This window comes from Hermetia illucens, chromosome 4, assembly GCF_905115235.1.
Source record: "Hermetia illucens chromosome 4, iHerIll2.2.curated.20191125, whole genome shotgun sequence".
Lineage (NCBI taxonomy): Eukaryota > Metazoa > Arthropoda > Insecta > Diptera > Stratiomyidae > Hermetia > Hermetia illucens.
The window spans coordinates 162942546-162960527 of record NC_051852.1 but is presented as its reverse complement, the minus strand read 5'-3'; the positions used below and the strand labels follow the sequence as shown (position 1 = coordinate 162960527).

The 17982-nt window shown below is 44.2% G+C and overlaps 1 protein-coding gene across 3 annotated transcripts in view; it reads left to right on the top strand.

Annotated features, from left to right (window-relative positions):
* Positions 1-17634, top strand: part of LOC119655704 (DNA fragmentation factor subunit alpha-like) — a 132922-nt gene extending 115288 nt beyond the window's left edge. The window contains exons 3-4 of one of the 3 annotated variants that reach the window (XM_038061719.1): positions 8101-8327; positions 16744-17634. In XM_038061719.1, coding sequence (XP_037917647.1) covers positions 8101-8327; positions 16744-16921 — 405 coding nt within the window. In that variant the 3' untranslated portion in view covers positions 16922-17634. The remainder of the gene's footprint in view (positions 1-8100; positions 8328-16743) is intronic. The other 2 variants (XM_038061720.1, XM_038061721.1) reach the window with 2 other exon arrangements.
* Positions 17635-17982: the final 348 nt, after the last annotated feature.

Below are 17982 nucleotides of genomic sequence, written 5' to 3'. Positions count from 1 at the left end.
GGAATGGAGGGAATTGCACAAGCAAGTGATGAAGGGAATTTTCAAAGGACTTTTCTCGGAAATTCATGAATTACGAGAACTATTCAATTAGCACATCAACATAGTTGGGTTGGACTTCAGAAGAGTGAGAAGCACTCCTTGACACACCATGCAAGGGACAACTTGAATTTCGAATAACTGATGACATTGATAGGAATTGAAAACGTTTACTAAAAAGCAGCAAACAATTTTCCAATCTATATAGAGGCGAATATTTCCCTCTTCCAATAGCAGGATATTAAAATACTAAAGGCACTGTAAAGAAAACTTTTCGGAAACTTGCCCTAAGCTTCGCCTGTTCCACTTGAACTCGATTGCTACCCCATTCAATAATAAATTTCGAAAGGGTAACGGCAAAATAGTTGGAAAATGGGACAACCGTTTCATAAATGATAGGAACAAATATTTGATTATTTGAATGCGAAAATTTCCAGTTTAGATCAGACCACACCATTCTGAGATATTATCTTATCTCCGTGAATATTGAAAGCGGAAGAGCTAACTTAGCCTTTCTAGGGGAGTAGGGCTGCACTCTATAGAATGATAAATGATGCGATGAATTCCGGATGCATTGTTCAAAGTTGAGAATTGAGTTATGAATATATTTCATCACATTAGGGTCGTAGAGAAAAATTATGCTGAAAAACGGGGCCGGGTTGAAAATTATACAAATCTGGGGCAAAAAATATCAGGGCCCTAATTATGACTTTTTTTTTCGCTTGAGAAAACTCGGGGACCCGGAGGGAATTTGCCATTCCCCGGAGGTTCTGAGAATGGGTCCGTGGAAGAAATGACCAGTTTCCAGTCTCCGCTCTCGCCCCTTTTACATTAAATGTTAGAACTAAGGTCAGTATTGAATCTGGCTAATCGAGACCTTTCATTTGATACCCCACTTGACTATGTGTGATGAAAAAAATGTACATCCTCTTTTGCATGTCTGAAACCCCCCTCCTCGCATTACGTTCCACATAGACCAATGTAGCTCACTTCATACGTGGGGGTTTGCAGTTCCCATCTTCCTGCCAAGTTTGGTGTTAATCGGTACTGTGGTTTCTGACAAAAGTACGTGACAAATAGACAGAGAGACAGTTACCGTGCAGGGGCTCGGAACACCAGTATCGGTGGCTTTTGGGCGAGAGCAAGCGGACTCCCGGCGACCGATATTCCTCGACCGCAGTGCCTTGGTGGTGGACAATTTGGCCACCATGGTATCAAATGCCACAAGTGATTTAGATTTGGAGGTAGAGGGACTCAAGCGAAACAAGAGTTTGCCAAGAACACCAATAATAAAAGCGACAAATGATAGGCTGAAAGAAAATTGTTGGGATATGAAGGGGGTTTGGACACCCGCTTTATCTGCTCAAGAAGAATCACCGTAAGAGATACTCCAAGATCAAGGTATCGACCCAATTAGGAGGGACTCTTTAATTCTTCAATTCTCACCAATGCAAAACACGACACAGAGTGTTTGAAAAAGGTGATTCGGTCAGCACTCGTCGAGAATAAAGCCTTGATAGAAGAACTACCTTTCATGCAGTTTTGAGCAAAGATAGTTGAGTTGTCCGAGTTCAGCAAGGACAAGCACAGCGTGGACCAAGCTATAAAAACATGGTGAGAGTCATTAGGAAACCGGCTGTCCAAACAGTGTCATAGGCGATCCAAGTGATACCTAATCGTAGTACCATCGACCTGCCACTAAATAAAAGAGTGCAGAGAAAGATACTGAGCCTTTAGAGAATGAGCAGGCGCCTAAGATCAAGAAAGGCACACTAGTAGTTCTGAAGAATGGAGCTAAAAGAAGGGAAAGAAAAAAGCCTTAGTCCATAGTGCGATCATCGGCGCAGCAACACCTAAGGCAGGCGAAAATAGTGGATGGGCCAGGGTCACCTAAAAAAAGGCAAAGGAGAAATCGAAGGTGCGAATTCGCCCAGAGCCGAGTGTTATCTACAACAAGGAAAATCGGTCTTAGGCGGAGATAGTAAAAAAAGACCAAAGCCGACCCCGTCATAAAAAATCCGGGCGGAAATGTCAGCAAAATTCGAGCCAGAAAGACGATCTCAAGTTTGAGCTGAAAAAATCTAGCTTAGGCAAAACTGATGACCAACCAAATTAGGGAGAAAGTCACTTTACAGGTCCAAAGACATGGGATCCATCTACATCTCAGAGAAATTTGCGCTGCATTGAAAGAGCAATTTAAGTTGCAAGAACTGGGCGAAGACTCGATTGTGAGTTTGAGGAATGCCTGTGGTTGCACTCAACCAGCCACAATGCGACTATAAATTCGTTGGGTTTACTGCTCTCTTCTTCTTCTTTTTTCAGCCAAAAGCGGGGTCGGCTCGACTCAGTCCGATCATCTTGTTTCTAACGACATTGTATGTATCATATTTTCTTGTCTGCTGTCTGAGAGAGCAAGTTTCATTAAAAATTTCATATTTAGATACTTCGCAAAGGCCCAATTGATACAGAAAGTGCTAGCAGAAAGGCCATATTACTACGTAATGCAATAGGGGCCCCAAGTGTCTCTGGGCCGAAGAGAAAAAGGGACGGAATAAACGGCATATTGCAGCACCAAGCAAATGCCTGGAATTTAGGAAAGCGTTGACTGCAATAAGAAAATGAGGTTCTTTCAAATAAACCTAAATCATTGCGGGTTTGCTCAGGATTTACTTGAGTGTACCACCCACGAGCTTGAGATGGAAGCTATCATCGTACGTGAACCATACAGGAATCGTCATAGTGGCGTAAAGGTCGCTGACTCGACTGGTGGAGCGGCGATGTGGTCTTTTGGTAGGCAAACTATTCAACGCATTATGGGTCAGGCGGCCAGTGGCTTTTTGTGGCCAAAAATAAGCGGCGTGTACGTGTACAGATACTAAGGTTGGTCACATTGTTTGAGTTGTTGGATAACCTTGCTCATGACGTAAGGAGATGAAGCCCTAAAGTAAGTGATTGCCGATGATTTTATTGTGTGGTCCCTGGAATGGGGAAGCGGAGAGAATAGCGCAAAGGACCGCAACGGGAAAGAGGGTTTACTTCAACCATAGGCCTGATCTTTGTAAGCCCACATTGTATGACCTGGTACGTTAATGAGGACTGCACCCACAGCGATTATCAAGCATTTATCTTCAAGTGAAGGAGACAGCCACACGGGAGGCAAATAACGTATTCAAAGCTGAGAGGGATATCAGGTTGGTTCGCGAAAGCATTGGATGAACAGAGCTTCATGGAACTGTGTCTGCACCAACCGACTAAGGCTGGCGGCACTACAGAAAAGTTCTCCATGTCACACAATGCATCTTTAGGGCGCGTGAATGCCTAGGAGGGAACATTCTCTAGGAGAAGACCCAACTGTGGTGGAATAGTGAATCGATTAACCTGCCCCCGAACCAGAAGAATGGCCCAGAGTTGGTTGTTGGTAGGATCGGTCAGGTGCAGAAGGAGGATGTAAACAAGAAAGCCTGCAATAACCTCAAGTTTGCCACCCAGCGGAGCAAAAAGGAATGTTTTAAGGAGCTCTGCTCTCTGGCGGATGTAAACCCATGGGGAAGCGCCTATAGAATTATGATGGAACGATTCAAAGGCCGGTTATTTCCGCAGATCACGTGTCCTGCTCTGGATGTGACGTCAATTTCAACAGTAACCACAAACGAGCTGTTGGAAGCTTAAGCTCGCCGCGATATCTAAGCCGGGCATTTCCTTCGAGTTGTTCGAAGCATACATGTCCAAGGAGATGTTCTCTACAGCATGGAACTGGCAAAAGTTGGCCCTGCTGCTTAAGGCTGGCAAATCTGCAAGTAAACTATCCTCCTATAGACCTATATGTCTTCTAGGCACTATGGGAAAATGCTAGAGCGGGTATATATAATATATTGATTTCGGTCGTTGAGAGCCAAGGTAGCCTACCTATCTCGGTGTCATTGTGGACGGCTACTTGCGAAACGGACGCTCTGGTATAACAGCGATGATGGACCTCAGATGTACGTTGTCTCCGCGGATGTCCCACGGGGCTCCCTACTGGGCCCACTGCTGAGAACGTTGTCTCCGCGGGTGTCCCACAGGGTTCCCTACTGGGCCCTCTACTGTGTACAATTTGGAAAATAACGCCGCATATGTTAAGTAACGGACATAAGCTGTCTGCAGAAGAACAGCCCTAAAGATATGTTCTACCTTCAGGACCATCTCAAATGATGCGCCACTCTTCATCTAGGGAATGATGCCGATTGGCAATGCTGGCAGACGAAACTATGAACATCTATAGCGCCAAGTTCATCTGCCCTGGGACCAGTCAGGAAAGGGTCTTTGAACTTACAGTTTGATCCCTTCCATTAGGGAGTGGCTGGTGATATGAATTATAATCTCACTCAGTTTCTTGCCGGCCGTGGAGAATACCGTAAATATCTGTTTCCCTAGAAAACAAAAAAGAAGACAGATAGACCGAGAGAGTTGCCTGATCTTCCATCAGGTGCGTCGCTTCGTGTAGATAAGGGAATGCTCTTGTACACAATCAGAGGTGTTCGCGCATGGGCATGTTTATACATAGGTCGGGTAGGTAGAAGAAAAATGGTCCAGAACAGCAAATCGATATGGGCGAAGAGAAGGTGTTTAAACTTATGTTTCAGGGGCTCCGAATCACTGTACAGGCGGCTTTTGGGAATAGGGAAAGAGGCTCCCGGTTGTCGGCATCCCTCGACTGCAGTGTCTCGCTGGTGGATAGCTTGACTACAGTGACATCTAATGCTGCAAGCAACTTAGAGAAAAATGTATTTGAACCGAGCACATCACTTCCTGGAACACCCATAATAAAAGCCCAGAAGAATCTGTCCAAGAGAGAACGGAGCCGCCAAAAGCGATAATGATATCAACCGCATCCGAGTATAAGGGGTTAGGAGAGGCTCATCAGGATTGAGAGCCGGATCCGCTTAAGAAAGGCTTAACGATTATGAGCTCCCCTCTCCTCAACAATTGTGAGCTCTCCTCAAGCCTGAAAAAGACCTGGGCTAAAGAAATTCCTTTAATGATTCAAAATGTGCGGAAAGAAGAATGGACGCTGTGAAGCAGTCGGATTTGGAAAGATCATCTTTCCTTTTTTCTTGGAGTGAAAATTGTTGAGTTGTCCGAATTTATCATAGATAAACACAATGTGCACCAAGCAATCAAGCATATGGTGGGCGCCATCAGGGTTCTTTATAACAAATTTCGGAAAGATGCGAAACAATCGAAGGAGCGCCCTAAAATTACTTCTTCGATGGTAAGGTAATTAACGCAGGTGACACCCAAGATTATGTTCGTGGATGGGCGGGGAAAAAGACGGTTCGGGAAAAGTAAAGAGAACATCCAGGAAATTAGCACGTTCCCAAAGAACAAAAGGTTGCTCGCCACTCTATGAAAGGTGTCTAAAACTTCAGTAGGCGGGAAAATTGTGCCTAGAACATTAGCACTACCAAGGGAGTTGATGTCTGATCAGAAACTATGCGAAACTATGTTGGACTAAGTCCGAGCCAAAAAGCCTAAAAAGAAGAAGGAGTGAATGAGGGTCAGTTCCGAGACGATGTCAAGCACGCATGTCCTGCGTAGATATATTAAAAGGAGTGAAGACTAACCTTGATCTCAAAGGCTTTGGGGGAAATGTAAGCAGGATTCGGGAGAACCTAAACAGGGATCTCATACTGAATTTGGAAAGGCCCGAACAAAGCAAAGTTAAATGTTTCCGCTTCCAAATAAAAAATTTATGTGGGGAAGTGAGTGTTCAAAAGTATTAGATAGCTAAACACTGTAAGGACCTAGATGAAGCCTCTTCTAAGGCGAAAATCGGTACTGCCTTAGCGGAGCCGTGCAACGACTTGCCGGGGGCATCCATTGTTAGCATCAGAAAAACGTATGGATCTACACAGACGGGAACCATACGGCTGCCAACAGAAGTGCGTAAGCTTCCAGATGTCGGGAAGATCGATATTGGATGGGATGGGTAAGTGAACATCTAGCGTGAGCATGCACAAATATGGCTGACTGGTTTGACCGATGCAGACGTTATGAGGCAAAGCATTTTGCGATCCAAGGGAAGGCCTGGACAGCGGGCATATTGCCGGAAGCGGCAAGTTCCTGAGTTCAAAAATGGAAAACGAGGTTGACCCAAGTCAATTTCAATTAATCTAGGGTCGGTCAAGACCTGCTTTTGCAGACTATGCACGAATCAAAGGTATAAGTTGCTATAATATGCGAACCCAATAAAAACCCCAGTATGGGTAGTCGAGCCTGCTGGTGGTGTGGCTTTGTGGGTTTGCGGGGACCAAGGCATACAGAAATGCATGAGGCAACCCACAAGTTAGTTTTTATGGGCAAAAATAGACGGTATAGATCTCTATAGCTCCTAGGGTTCTCCAAACTTGACGGTGGTTAAATTCAAGAACATGTTGAAAAGATTAGTTGGGAGGCAACAACGCACCGCCCCTCGACGGTATACCAAGTAAAGCCCTTAAGGTGGTTGTTAAATCGAACCAGACATATTTGTACAGTTGTTTGAAACAGGTTTACTGGGTGGGATCTGTCCTACAGTGAACGATTTACCTACAGAATGACTATTGGAGACTATGCGGAAAATGTTGGAGCGGAAAATCTACTACAGAGAGTCTAGAAGGCTTATCAGACCGATAATTTGGCTTCCGTATGACCAGATCAACCATCTACGCTATCAAACTGATCACTTAGCAGGAAATGCTATGCGCGGAAAGGGTGGCACTAGCAAGAACTGTATACTAATTACCCTTGACGTGCAAAATTTGACTCGGCCAGTTGGAACCTTATAAAAAGGTCTTTGGCGACAATTGGTGTACCCAGTAACTTAACTGTCCTGGACCCAGAGAATGCATTGTCTCCGAGGATGTTCCACAGGGTTCTATTCTGGAACATCGTGTACATATAATGATGTTCTCAATATCCTATTTGCTGGCTAGGCAACTGTATTGCATACCACATGTAATGTTCAAAAGATAAGCGCGGTTTATAGAAAAGCTGCCTTAAGATCCTACTGTGGTTTTGGAACCGTCTCAGAATGCGGACGTAGGGAAACTATGATCTCTCGCGGGACATGGCGGATACCGTGAATACCTCTATAGGTTTAAACTGGACAACTCACCCAACTGTTCCAGCCTCGATGGTATTCCGGAAGGGCCGGAGCCTGTTTTCTTTCATGATCCTAGATTCGCAGTGGGAAAGAAGAGTCTAGGGGAGACATTGGCAGGAAGAGCAGCTTCGGAAAGTTTAATTGGGAAATGCTTGCGTCCTAGGAGAACTGGAATGCAGTTAACGACATGGTGGGGTGGACTTAGTGCAGGTTGAGAGAGGCAGAGGAGGCGAGAATTTGTTTGCAATCGATGGGCAAAGGGAGGGTCTAGAGCCATGTTCACCCTGAGATGAAATACTTTGGGGTGGTTCCGCGGGGAAATGGACAGGAATTGGGTTGGGGTTAGTTGTCGAAAATGGTATCAAATCTGGAATTAAATTGTTAGAGTAGTCGAAAATTCTGATTTTGTTGGGCAGGTCAAGCTTTTTGACACTTTTTACGAAAAATGAAATAGCTCTGTAACGATGAAAGATAGAGTGGCTATTCCATGGAACAATTATCCTCAAATGAATGGTGCAATCCACAATTAAAATTGCTTCCCTTCTGAAGCCTCAATTCATTATAATCGAAACATACCATATAAATAATTCTCAAAGGATTCAGCTTTGGTCACAGCCAGCTTCCGGAGAGAACGTTATTATAATTAAATTCAGCGACACACATACCTCGAATGCCAGTAAATTATTCGCAAGCATGCCGACAAGCACTTACACTTTGCTAAATCCCATTAAAACACTGTCAAGTCGACACACGCTCCATTAATCGTTTTGAATAGTGAGCCAGTGTCCTTGAGGATCGTAGCCCCCGTAACCTTCACATATTTAAATATTTCATCTGCTTTCCACCTGAACACTATCATATAGTTAACGACCAATCCTTTTTGCTAATAAAGTTTACATTTGTCTACATTTTCACATTCTGTTTCTATTCTTGGTCACCAGCCGACCCACTACGTGACGATATCGGGTCGAAATCCACACTCAGCGGACCAAACGGATGCCGAGAATGCCAAGCTGAAGAAATTAGTAGGTCAACTGCAGAATAATTTGTGCGATGTTTCGGTGGTGAGCGGCCCGGACCTGGATTCACTCTCCAACATGGATCCAAACTCATTAGTCGACATCACCGGCAAGGACTTCATGGATAGCATCAAGGATTCACCAGGCAGGTTAGGGGGCGAGCTGACTGATGGAAGGTTTCACGTTTCATCAGCGTCTCGGAAATATTTTCTTCTTATTTTTCGATTTATATTCCTTTATTATTTGTATCTGTATCTTTTGTTCATTCATTTCGGTTCATATGAGATATCATGCAACATCAAAATTAATGGTTAGTTTGACTGACGCATTTAATATGATGGTTGGAAGAACGAAGCCGTCCCATGGTTAGGCTCGGAACAAAACCACGTGTCCATCAATCCTGTTTAACTGGAAAACTCTCATTAAAGAAAAACTTCAATGGAATTTGTTCCGCTATGCGTAGGCTACCAATTTGGTGGGAAGCAATCAACTTTTATTAAATCGCTTCCTAAATGAAATTTGCATCAGCTACGGGGGAAATGCACAGCCGGCTTTTCGGTGGTCAGACCAGAACCCATTGTGCATATTTTCCCTTTGTCAAAGGGAGGGAACGTAAAAGTGCATTTGGTTAGTAAATATAATTGAACTGGTCTCAAAGCGCCCAACGGGGATGATGAGTTTAGCATTTAATATGCAAACGTTTTTTTAATTGAATTCGTTAGAGATTCCAAGTTCTACCATTGGAATGTTCCCAGAGCCATTTGGATGCGGTATGTAGGCATCTACAATAGCCATTGCTTGTTCAAAACAAGGAAATAGATTAAAATATGAAAACCAGCAAATTTAGTGCTTTAAAACTTTAAAGTCTGACTCACTATCCTTTGGGGCGTAGTAACTAAAGAAAGAGTCATTTAGATACAAATGCGTGACCTATAGCTTCTAGGTACATAAAGAATCTAAGCGTGTAGTAAATTTACAGCAGAGAAGACTAATTTGACCTACTAGCCTATAGTAGTGCCAAGTTTTAGTATTTTTTCGAATGAGCGTAAGGGAAAGGGGGCGGGGTTCTGGCCAGTTCAGTTTCAATGTTCTCTTTCTGACCACGTCGTGGGTATCTTCTGCCCTTGACCCAAGAAGACGGCAAAGACGATTGTGTTTCGTTAGAAATACCCGGACTAGGTACGAGGTAGCTACCGGCGAGTGTTTCGATGGCGCCTAGATGATTCTCTTCCGCAAGTTTCCCCGTAGCAAATGCGCGAAATTTTTCGCGTGAAAACAATTGAAGAATGTCGAATATGCGCAATGGTTTTCTTCCGCCACACAAAATTAAGTAATGCGCCGGGAGTTGTCTTCCATCTTCTGTATGTACTCTTCTTGCCTTGGCCGTTGGTGGGTAACTTACCCAATCCACACCGTATCTGTTGAAGGGGGGAGACAGCAGGAGGTACTCTGGGACCAAGAGAATGGCCCATTCTGGGGAAGCTCGGCAATTCTAAGATCTCCGCGAATGGCAGGCCATAAAAGATAAAAGTCAGAATAGTGATTCAATCCGAGCATACCAACGCCTGGTTTATGTTAAACACCATGGCACTGTAGCTATTTACAAGACTTAGCGCACTCTCTCGCTTTCAATGGCAGCCATTGCAAGAAGTCCAGTATGTACCCCGTCCTAGTGGTAAAGTTGTTATCTTTTTTGCCCCAATCCTTTGTGCACCACTAAACTGTCAACTTCCAACGTGCGGAGTGATCGATTCAAATATGCGTCGACGTAGTTGCCGAGATGCTACTATGCAACAACAACAGTGACCGTCCATGGCATAGCGGCGATTAAAATACATCCTTTTTGGAAAACTCCTCCATCGTAGCAGTTCGCCAGAGTATAGGCGCAATTTCGCTTTTATAAAGTAAGTAGCAATATAGGAGCTTTGATCATGTTGTCAGCACTGGATCAGGGCGTCCTCGCTCAAGTAGCGGATGTTGTGGAAAATCCTTCCGATGAACATAAGAACGCTATTCTTAAAAATTATCTAACAAATATGGAGGCACACCCCGACGAGGCGAATGGAGCGGGGGGGGATCTGTTAATAGGTATGGAAATTGGGGCTCTGAAGTCTAGTTTGCTTAGGCCATTTTGTCAATTTCCCATACGTCGGTGCTAGAACGACTAGCTGAGATGGCTGATAAAATTTTTGGAGTGCATGACCCTAAAGCCTGTCACCCAGGTTCAGTTTGGCCTGTCAGTTATACCGAATGAGTCCGCAACGTATCGGCCCGCCAGTTGAACTGAAAGCATCATCCACGTGCTGCGAGCCGCAACATCATTAGGTGAACCCCGGACATGGGTTATATTATCCTATATTTTGTCTGTGGAAAGTACGTTGGTTGGTGGTGAGGAGGGTCAGTTGGAGAGGATGAGAGTGCTGGGCGTACCAGTAGGCTAACCTATTGCCATTGAGGTTTATGGGGGTGTTATACCATGCGTTATGTTTGAAATTCATGTCGCCACCTAGTATTGTGACTAATTGGGAGGGATTTGAGGAGTATCGCTAGGTTGGAGATGTGGAAGGAGTTAATGGATTGATCGCGACAACAGAGTCTAACCAGAAATATGATGGAGAAGTGGGTGGAAATGGAGATGACCATTCGTTGAAGAGAAGAGGGTATTGTGGTTGGAATGAAGATTCGTTGGAATCAAGTGGATGGCCGTGCCTTCGCCTTAGCGGTCAATGCGGTCAGAGTTGAAAATGGTATAGTAAGGAATGGAAAACTTATGCTTCGGATTTAGTTGGAATTCGGTGAGAAGGAGTCGGTTTGGTTTTTAGCTGTTAAGTAAGTTGGACAATTCATGACTTTTCTCTCGACTAATTACTGAATTGACACTTCAGTTAACATATTTACGAGATACTTGGAAGAGGAAGGACAATAGAGCTAGTCTTTTCTCCATCGGCGACGAAAGAAAGTAGGGTTAGTAGGGTTTTAGGAAGTTGTTGAGATTTGAAGCTAATTCATCGGTAGAACTGTTGAATAACGTGTTGGCCTGAGAGTCAAGGTCGTCAAGGTGAGGGGAGGGTACATTCTGTTTGGTAGGCGCGAGCTTGCACAAATATCGGACAGTTGCGGTAACTCTTCTCTCAACAAGAGGTAAGCACTGACACCGTTCACAAGTCGCTTGTTGTAATTCCTGCTATAATTATAGACGAGCTCCGGGTCTGAACGTGGTATCAAATGGGGGCTTTAAGTTCGCCATGAATTCCAAGACAGTGTTATTTGAGGTATGGACGATGGTAAGGGACCAAAAGACCAGTCCAAACCACGGTGGCTTGACATGGGGTATTAAAAGATTTAAAAGCCTTGCGATTGCATCCAGATCAACCTTTTGATAAAACGAAATTGCGAAACCGATCATAATGAACTAACCCGCTTGTGAGGGGACAACAGACTGAAGAAAACGAAGGAAAAGGAGATGGTTGAGGGGTATTTCCTGCAGCATGGAAACGGCAAAGGCTGGGTTGTTGCCTACGGTTAGTAAACTTCCATGTTGGCTATCCTCCTACAGACCAAGATGTCTTCTAGATACTAAGCGAAAAGTGTTAGAGAGAGAGAGAGAGCAATCTTTAATAGATTACTGCCGGTTTGTGGGAACGAAGGAGACTTTTCAAATATGGTAGTAGTGTTCAGAGAGCTGAGGGGTTAGAGCTCTAGGCTGTCGTACGGAAGGTCGCGGTCCAAATCTTACTGGTGGCAGAGGGATTTGCATCGTGATTTGACGTCGGATACCAGTCCACGCAGCTGGGAAATAGTATCTGAGTCAAATCAGCTTAATAATCTCGGGCGAGCGTAATGCTGATTCTAGGATTACGTTGCCTCTGCCGGTGTCTCACAGGGCTCCACAATGGACCCCCTGCCGATTCTGCAAGAAACCATTGCGATGGGGTACGTCGATGACATAGAAATGATTGTAGTCGTAATGCTCAAATGAAACAACCATTGATGTTAAGACTTAGAGAGCGCTGAATAGACTCTTCCAGGAGAAATAGCGGGAGAAGGTCCTCATTACTAAGCATTGCAAAAAAATCGCGCCGAGTTGACAATCGAATTTTTTAGGGTGATGGTAAACACAAAGCTAAGTTCTAAACAACACTTGTCGGATGCTTGTGAAAAATCATCTACGGTGGGTATGGCTTTGGGAGCGCGGTAGACTTGTAGGCTCCTGGACTTTTTGTCAAGGTGGGTCAAGGTGAGCTCGATATTGCTCTATGTAGCCCCGATTTTGGAATAGGCATTACGACCTTATTTACCATAATAATAATCGTTGTTAGGCACTCGGGTACTCATTCAAAACTGAGTCGACTTGTATCCGACGTCAGGCCGCGATACAAATCCCAATACCATCAGCGAGTTTTGAACCGCGAATTTCCGTACGGCAGCCTTGTGCTCTAACCGCCTATTTATCCGGGCACATATACCACACACGTACATTCCGATGATGCCAATTGTTGTAGTCGCAAAGCATTTACCTAAGGTCCAATTAAAGAGTGTTGGAAGCGGTCCTCCTTACCAAGCGCTGTAAAAGAAATAAATAATACTTGGGGTTGATGATAGATACGAAGCTAGGTTATCAATAATGCGTGCGGTATGCATGTGACAAGGTATCCACTGTGAATGTGACTCTGGCAAGAATGATGCCGAAAGTGGGGGGACCGCAAAATACTTGTAGACTTAGGCAGCAATGGTGGTGGGGCATTGCAGGTCTCATTTAACGTGAATCAACTGATTGTGGTCTAAGGATGGAAATTTCTAAGGCTGCCATTTGCATTTAGGGCTGGCTCAGTTGATGCAGGGCCGTGCACTTTTCTTCCCCGAAATCTCCGCCCCGGGGACAAACGGCTTTAGTCTGGACGTGGAGACGTGCTTGGGCCTGCCACCGACTTCGAGCCTAAAGAAGTGCTCTCCTGTATTCAATACTTCATATGGGCCCTCATATGGTAGTTGCAAAGACTTTCGCGAAGCATCAACGCGCACCAAGGCCCGAGTTCAAATGTCCAGGTCCTTTGGGGTGTTAGCCTTCGTCGAAGAATGACGGGATAATGAGGGTGACTTTAATTTAGCGAGGGCGCCGCGGGGCAAACGTAAAAGCCCTGTGGTGGAAAGGACTGACCTGGTATCGAACACAGGATCGCTAGGGAGTCTTAAATTCTCCCCGTATACTAGCGCAGCGGAGCTGGCGGCAAACTCTTCATGCTGGGCTGTACGTAGGCCAAGTAGAACGGAGGACTTGCGACCACCAAGAGTCATCGTCTGCCATCATAGCGCCCTTCAGTGTTCAGGCCACCGCATGTACCTATCAATGGTTGTGAGGCAATACTTGATGCGAATCTCGCAAGGGGCCAATGATGACGATGTTGATCGTGTAAAAACATTTTGTACATCGTTCTGTATGTGCTTGGTGACTTTACCCTTCTGTCTTGCGATGCGCTATCGGACCCAAGAGTTACCATCATTATTCATTGAAGGCCTGAAATATTTGCTTGTGACCAGCCAGTTTGTTGTCCCAATGCTTACGCAAGATCGTGTACCGCATGGAATAGTTCCTTGGGAACTAATGGTCTAATGGGAATATATGGTCTAGATCCTTTTCAGAAGTTTCGCAGAGTGTTTCGGAGGTAGAGCCGAAATTTGAATTTGGGGTTGTCCTTGGGGCTCTGAAGCACTGCGTCATCCCTCTGTGGTTCGGCGATTGCCATAAAATCGACCATGGCAGCGATTTTAACCTCCGAAACGCGTGGCAAATCGTCCACAATTACATTAATCTCGCCAGACACGCGCTGAGTGTCCAAAGTAAACTGACTTATGAAGTTCAGGTGCCGAAGTTGACGAAGGGACGGTTGGTCGGGCTTTTGCTTAAAAGTGAAGGTAAGAAGGTTGTGGTCTAGGGAGAATCGTAAGTATTTTATGGCCATGTATGCTGCTGACAGCTCACGATCATAGGTGCTGCAGTTCCATTGAGCTGTATTCAATTTCTTGGGAAAGAAGCTCAATGGCTACCATATTTGGTTCACCTTCTGGTGAAGGGTAGCTCCTACTATTCCAGGTATCGACGAATACTGCTAGGGATGTTTCTGATTGTGAGAATGCCAGGAGTGTAGCGTTCGCTAGCTTTCGCTTGGCTAGCTTAAATGCCTGGATGGCCTCTGTAGACGATGCAATCGCGCATGAGTCCTCGAGACAAGTACGCGTTCAGGATTGCTTGATGTTGTGCGGTTTTGGGCAAGAAACGACGATAGAACTTTAACATGCTCGCAACGTTTTAGGTTGCGGGAAGTCTGCGATTGGCTGAATTTTACCTGGTTCCGGTTGGATTCCGGCAGGGGAAATCGTGTGGCCTAATTTGCATTTTTCAGCGTTAAGTACAAGTCCGACCTTAAGGGGACGTTGAAAAATGCATTCGAGGTGCTCCAAATGCTGAGACTCGGACGAAGAGGTGATCAAAATATCATCCAAGTACACGAAGCAAAAACGAAGGTTTCGCAGGGAATAGCGGATGAACCTCTGAACCTCTGTGCGCATTGCACAGACCAAAAGGCATCCGTATGAACTCGAAGTCTTTGAAGGGTGTGCATACAGGGGTTTGATAGCACGGCTTGGTTAAGTCTAAGGCCGTGAAAGCATGCAGTTATCCAGATTGTGCGCAAATTCGTGGATAAGTGACATGGAGTAGCAGTCTGGTATCGTCTGCATTCACCATTGGGCTTAGGGACCATGCATAATGGAGAGGACTACCAGCTTTTTGATGGTTTGCAAATTCCCTGCTTTAAAAGTATATTGAAGTTTTTCTTAGCAGCAGCAAGCTTCCGGGGTGTTGAACGCACCTTTGAGAAGATATGGGAGTCAATTGTGTGAATGAGGTGCTTATCTGGCTGCGATAGACTACTTTTGGTGGTTATATTGCTGTGTTTTTGAAGGAGCGCACGAATACTAGAGTCGCCTACTTCTTTGAAAATGATAAAAAGACTGACAGTTCAACAGGTGGCAAGTTTTCCTGAAGACCTGAGCGATGTTACGGAGTCTACAAGAGACCTAGTCCGCAGATCCACTAGCAACTCATAGTGGCCTAGAAAATCTGCATTTCATATGGGACTGCTGATGTCCGCCACAATAAAACGCCATGAAAACGTTCGTCAGTCCTAGACATACGTCTACTTGCCTATAGCCGTTAGTGTGTATGGTTGTAATTTTTTGCTGCTCGTTTGAGTTTTCGCGGAATCAGTTAGTGATTCTGCGATACCGGGAGAACCGAGACGTTTACGCCTGTGTCAATTAGGTAATAGGGCTTGCTGAAAGGACTATACATGGTTAAGCGGCATAGAGCTGCGTTCTGGGTAACCACCGATTATACTAGTACATTGCAGGACTCGTTGAGGTCCCCGACGCGCGACCATCCGATCGCGAATTTCGGTTGGCGGACCGCGAACAAGTTCGGGACGTACCTCGTACCTCGCGAACACAAAGCCCCTACTGTTGCTGCCTGCTTGAAAACTGTAGCCGCGATGGCTGCCATCGTCCGTGGCCTCCCGCGACATTTCTCTGATCGCGGGGCATGGATTTTCACCGCGGTGTTCGCTAACACATTCAAATATCCGGAGTGCGTGCAGGCCCAGACGGCGTTTCCAAAATTTATACCCAAAAGTTATACCCACCATAATGGGGTTATACCCCCCATCTTTGGGGTTTTTCTCGTTTTGTTTGGGAAGCTTTAGTCCAATATTTACAACTCTACTTCCGTTTATGAACTCTGCCGCTCTCTACTTTGGGCTTGCGGATGTCTCACAGTTCATCGTTGGCGTCGAATTCATCCAACGTGGCCTGTTCATAGGCATCCTTAACATTCTCGACCACTACCTTGATGTAGCGGTGGACATTGACTTTCAGGCCGACGAACTTGTAGGGCCTTTTTGGGGGTTAGCCAACCTTATCAAGCAATTTTCTATCCTACCCGCCTCGTTTTTTCTTCTTCTAATTTCCTCTTACTTTTTCAACCCCATCCCTGTTAGGAGCACATTAATTCTCTCATGATAAATGCGTGGTACTTCTGCTCTGCTGTGTCAGTACAGTATTGGTACTATCAGTATCTGGTTTCCTATCAGTCTGCATAGATTTAGATTGGAAGGGTAACCTTTTACTACTTTGCCTGAAGGTGCACTTGACCTAGGATGATATCAATTGCTGACGAGTCTGACCAGTAACTTTTAAATCGACTCCAGGATGATATTTGCGTTCGTACTAACAATAATTGCGATCAAAAAGCATAAGATTTCCTCGGGGGTAGCTTTAATGCAAATAGCTTAGATAGCCCTATATGAATCATTATTATTTTTCAGATGTTTTGTGGTTTTACTTATGCTTAGTTTCATGCCTAATCTTTAACCATTTAAATCTTCCTTTCAATTCCATTTCTTGGCCTGGATTTAAACTATTTATAGTTTGCACTGCTAACATTACTAACAAGGGTTGTGGGTTGAATGAATTTATCTGCCCTCCGTTCATCAAGTTTCGTTTCAATTACAGAAGTAGTGAGCAGCGAACATCTTCTGACACAGTTGAGTTGCTAGAAAGGATTTCTTCGTCCAGTAGAGAAGGTGTTGCCAGCGAACCGACACATTCAATCAAGGACAAAGTGCCACCAGCACTGAAACAACAACACGAAGGAGTTGAAACGAAAGGGTTAACAGGCGAGGAAAATTGACACTGGCATTTTCCCCGTAAAGTAATTTGATGTTTAATAGTAATAAATTTATATCATGATAATAAAAATAGCTAAAATCAGTAAGTAGATAAATAATTGGATAAATGAAGGATATTCTCATGGTAGAATGAGAAAAATAAATAATTTATTTTCGAAGAAAATAAGAATTTTGAGTGGCAATTTCTATGGGATAAAAAAAAAGAGGATATCGTTACATAAACTACTGAAAAAAAAACCACTAAACATTAGGTGAATCGAACACAAAAGCTGTTAGAAATTTTAAAAAATATATTCAAATGCACGTTAACGCGATTCAAGTGTTTTTATATTAAAATAACATAAGTCCCGTTTTTTATATATTTTAGATAGGTAATTTGAAAATAATGTATTTTTGATCAATCTCAATCTATTTTCAATAATTTCTAAATCGATTCCTGTTCGTCTGAATCCAAGTGAACAATAAATTTTAATTAGATCGCGTGCTGAAAATGAATAGATATAGGATCAACTGCCACTGTTTTCTCGTGGATTTCCTTTCATTTTCCGTTTCTTTTGTATTATCCAGTTTTGCATGGTTTTGGTCTTACTTTTCTATCTATGAAAAGATTTTATGTTACACATTTCATGACATCATTAGAAATTACTGTCTAGAAAAGAAAACCACACATAATTGAAATAGAATTAATAAAAAGATTTAAAACAATTTCACAAAACCAGGAGTTCATCAATTTTGTCCTGAGTTCCAATCGAATGTAAGTATTGCACAATTTTTCCAGATATTTCAATGTAGGACTATCTATCTAGACTAACGAAGATACAGGTATACTTTCCGAGTTATCACAATCTCGGCAGATGCCGGATTTTACCTAATACTAGCATTAAGTGCCAAGCATTTAGGCTCGGACGATCCTACCTACTTAAAAACTAAAGGACTGCTGGTGGTGGTGGCCGGTGGTAGGTCAGTGGGAGAATCCGCCGAGTACTCCCTGCAACATCGAGCACGTATGCAGAATGGTGTACTTCTGCATGGTTTGAACCAGAGTGTGCGAAAGTCCCAGGAC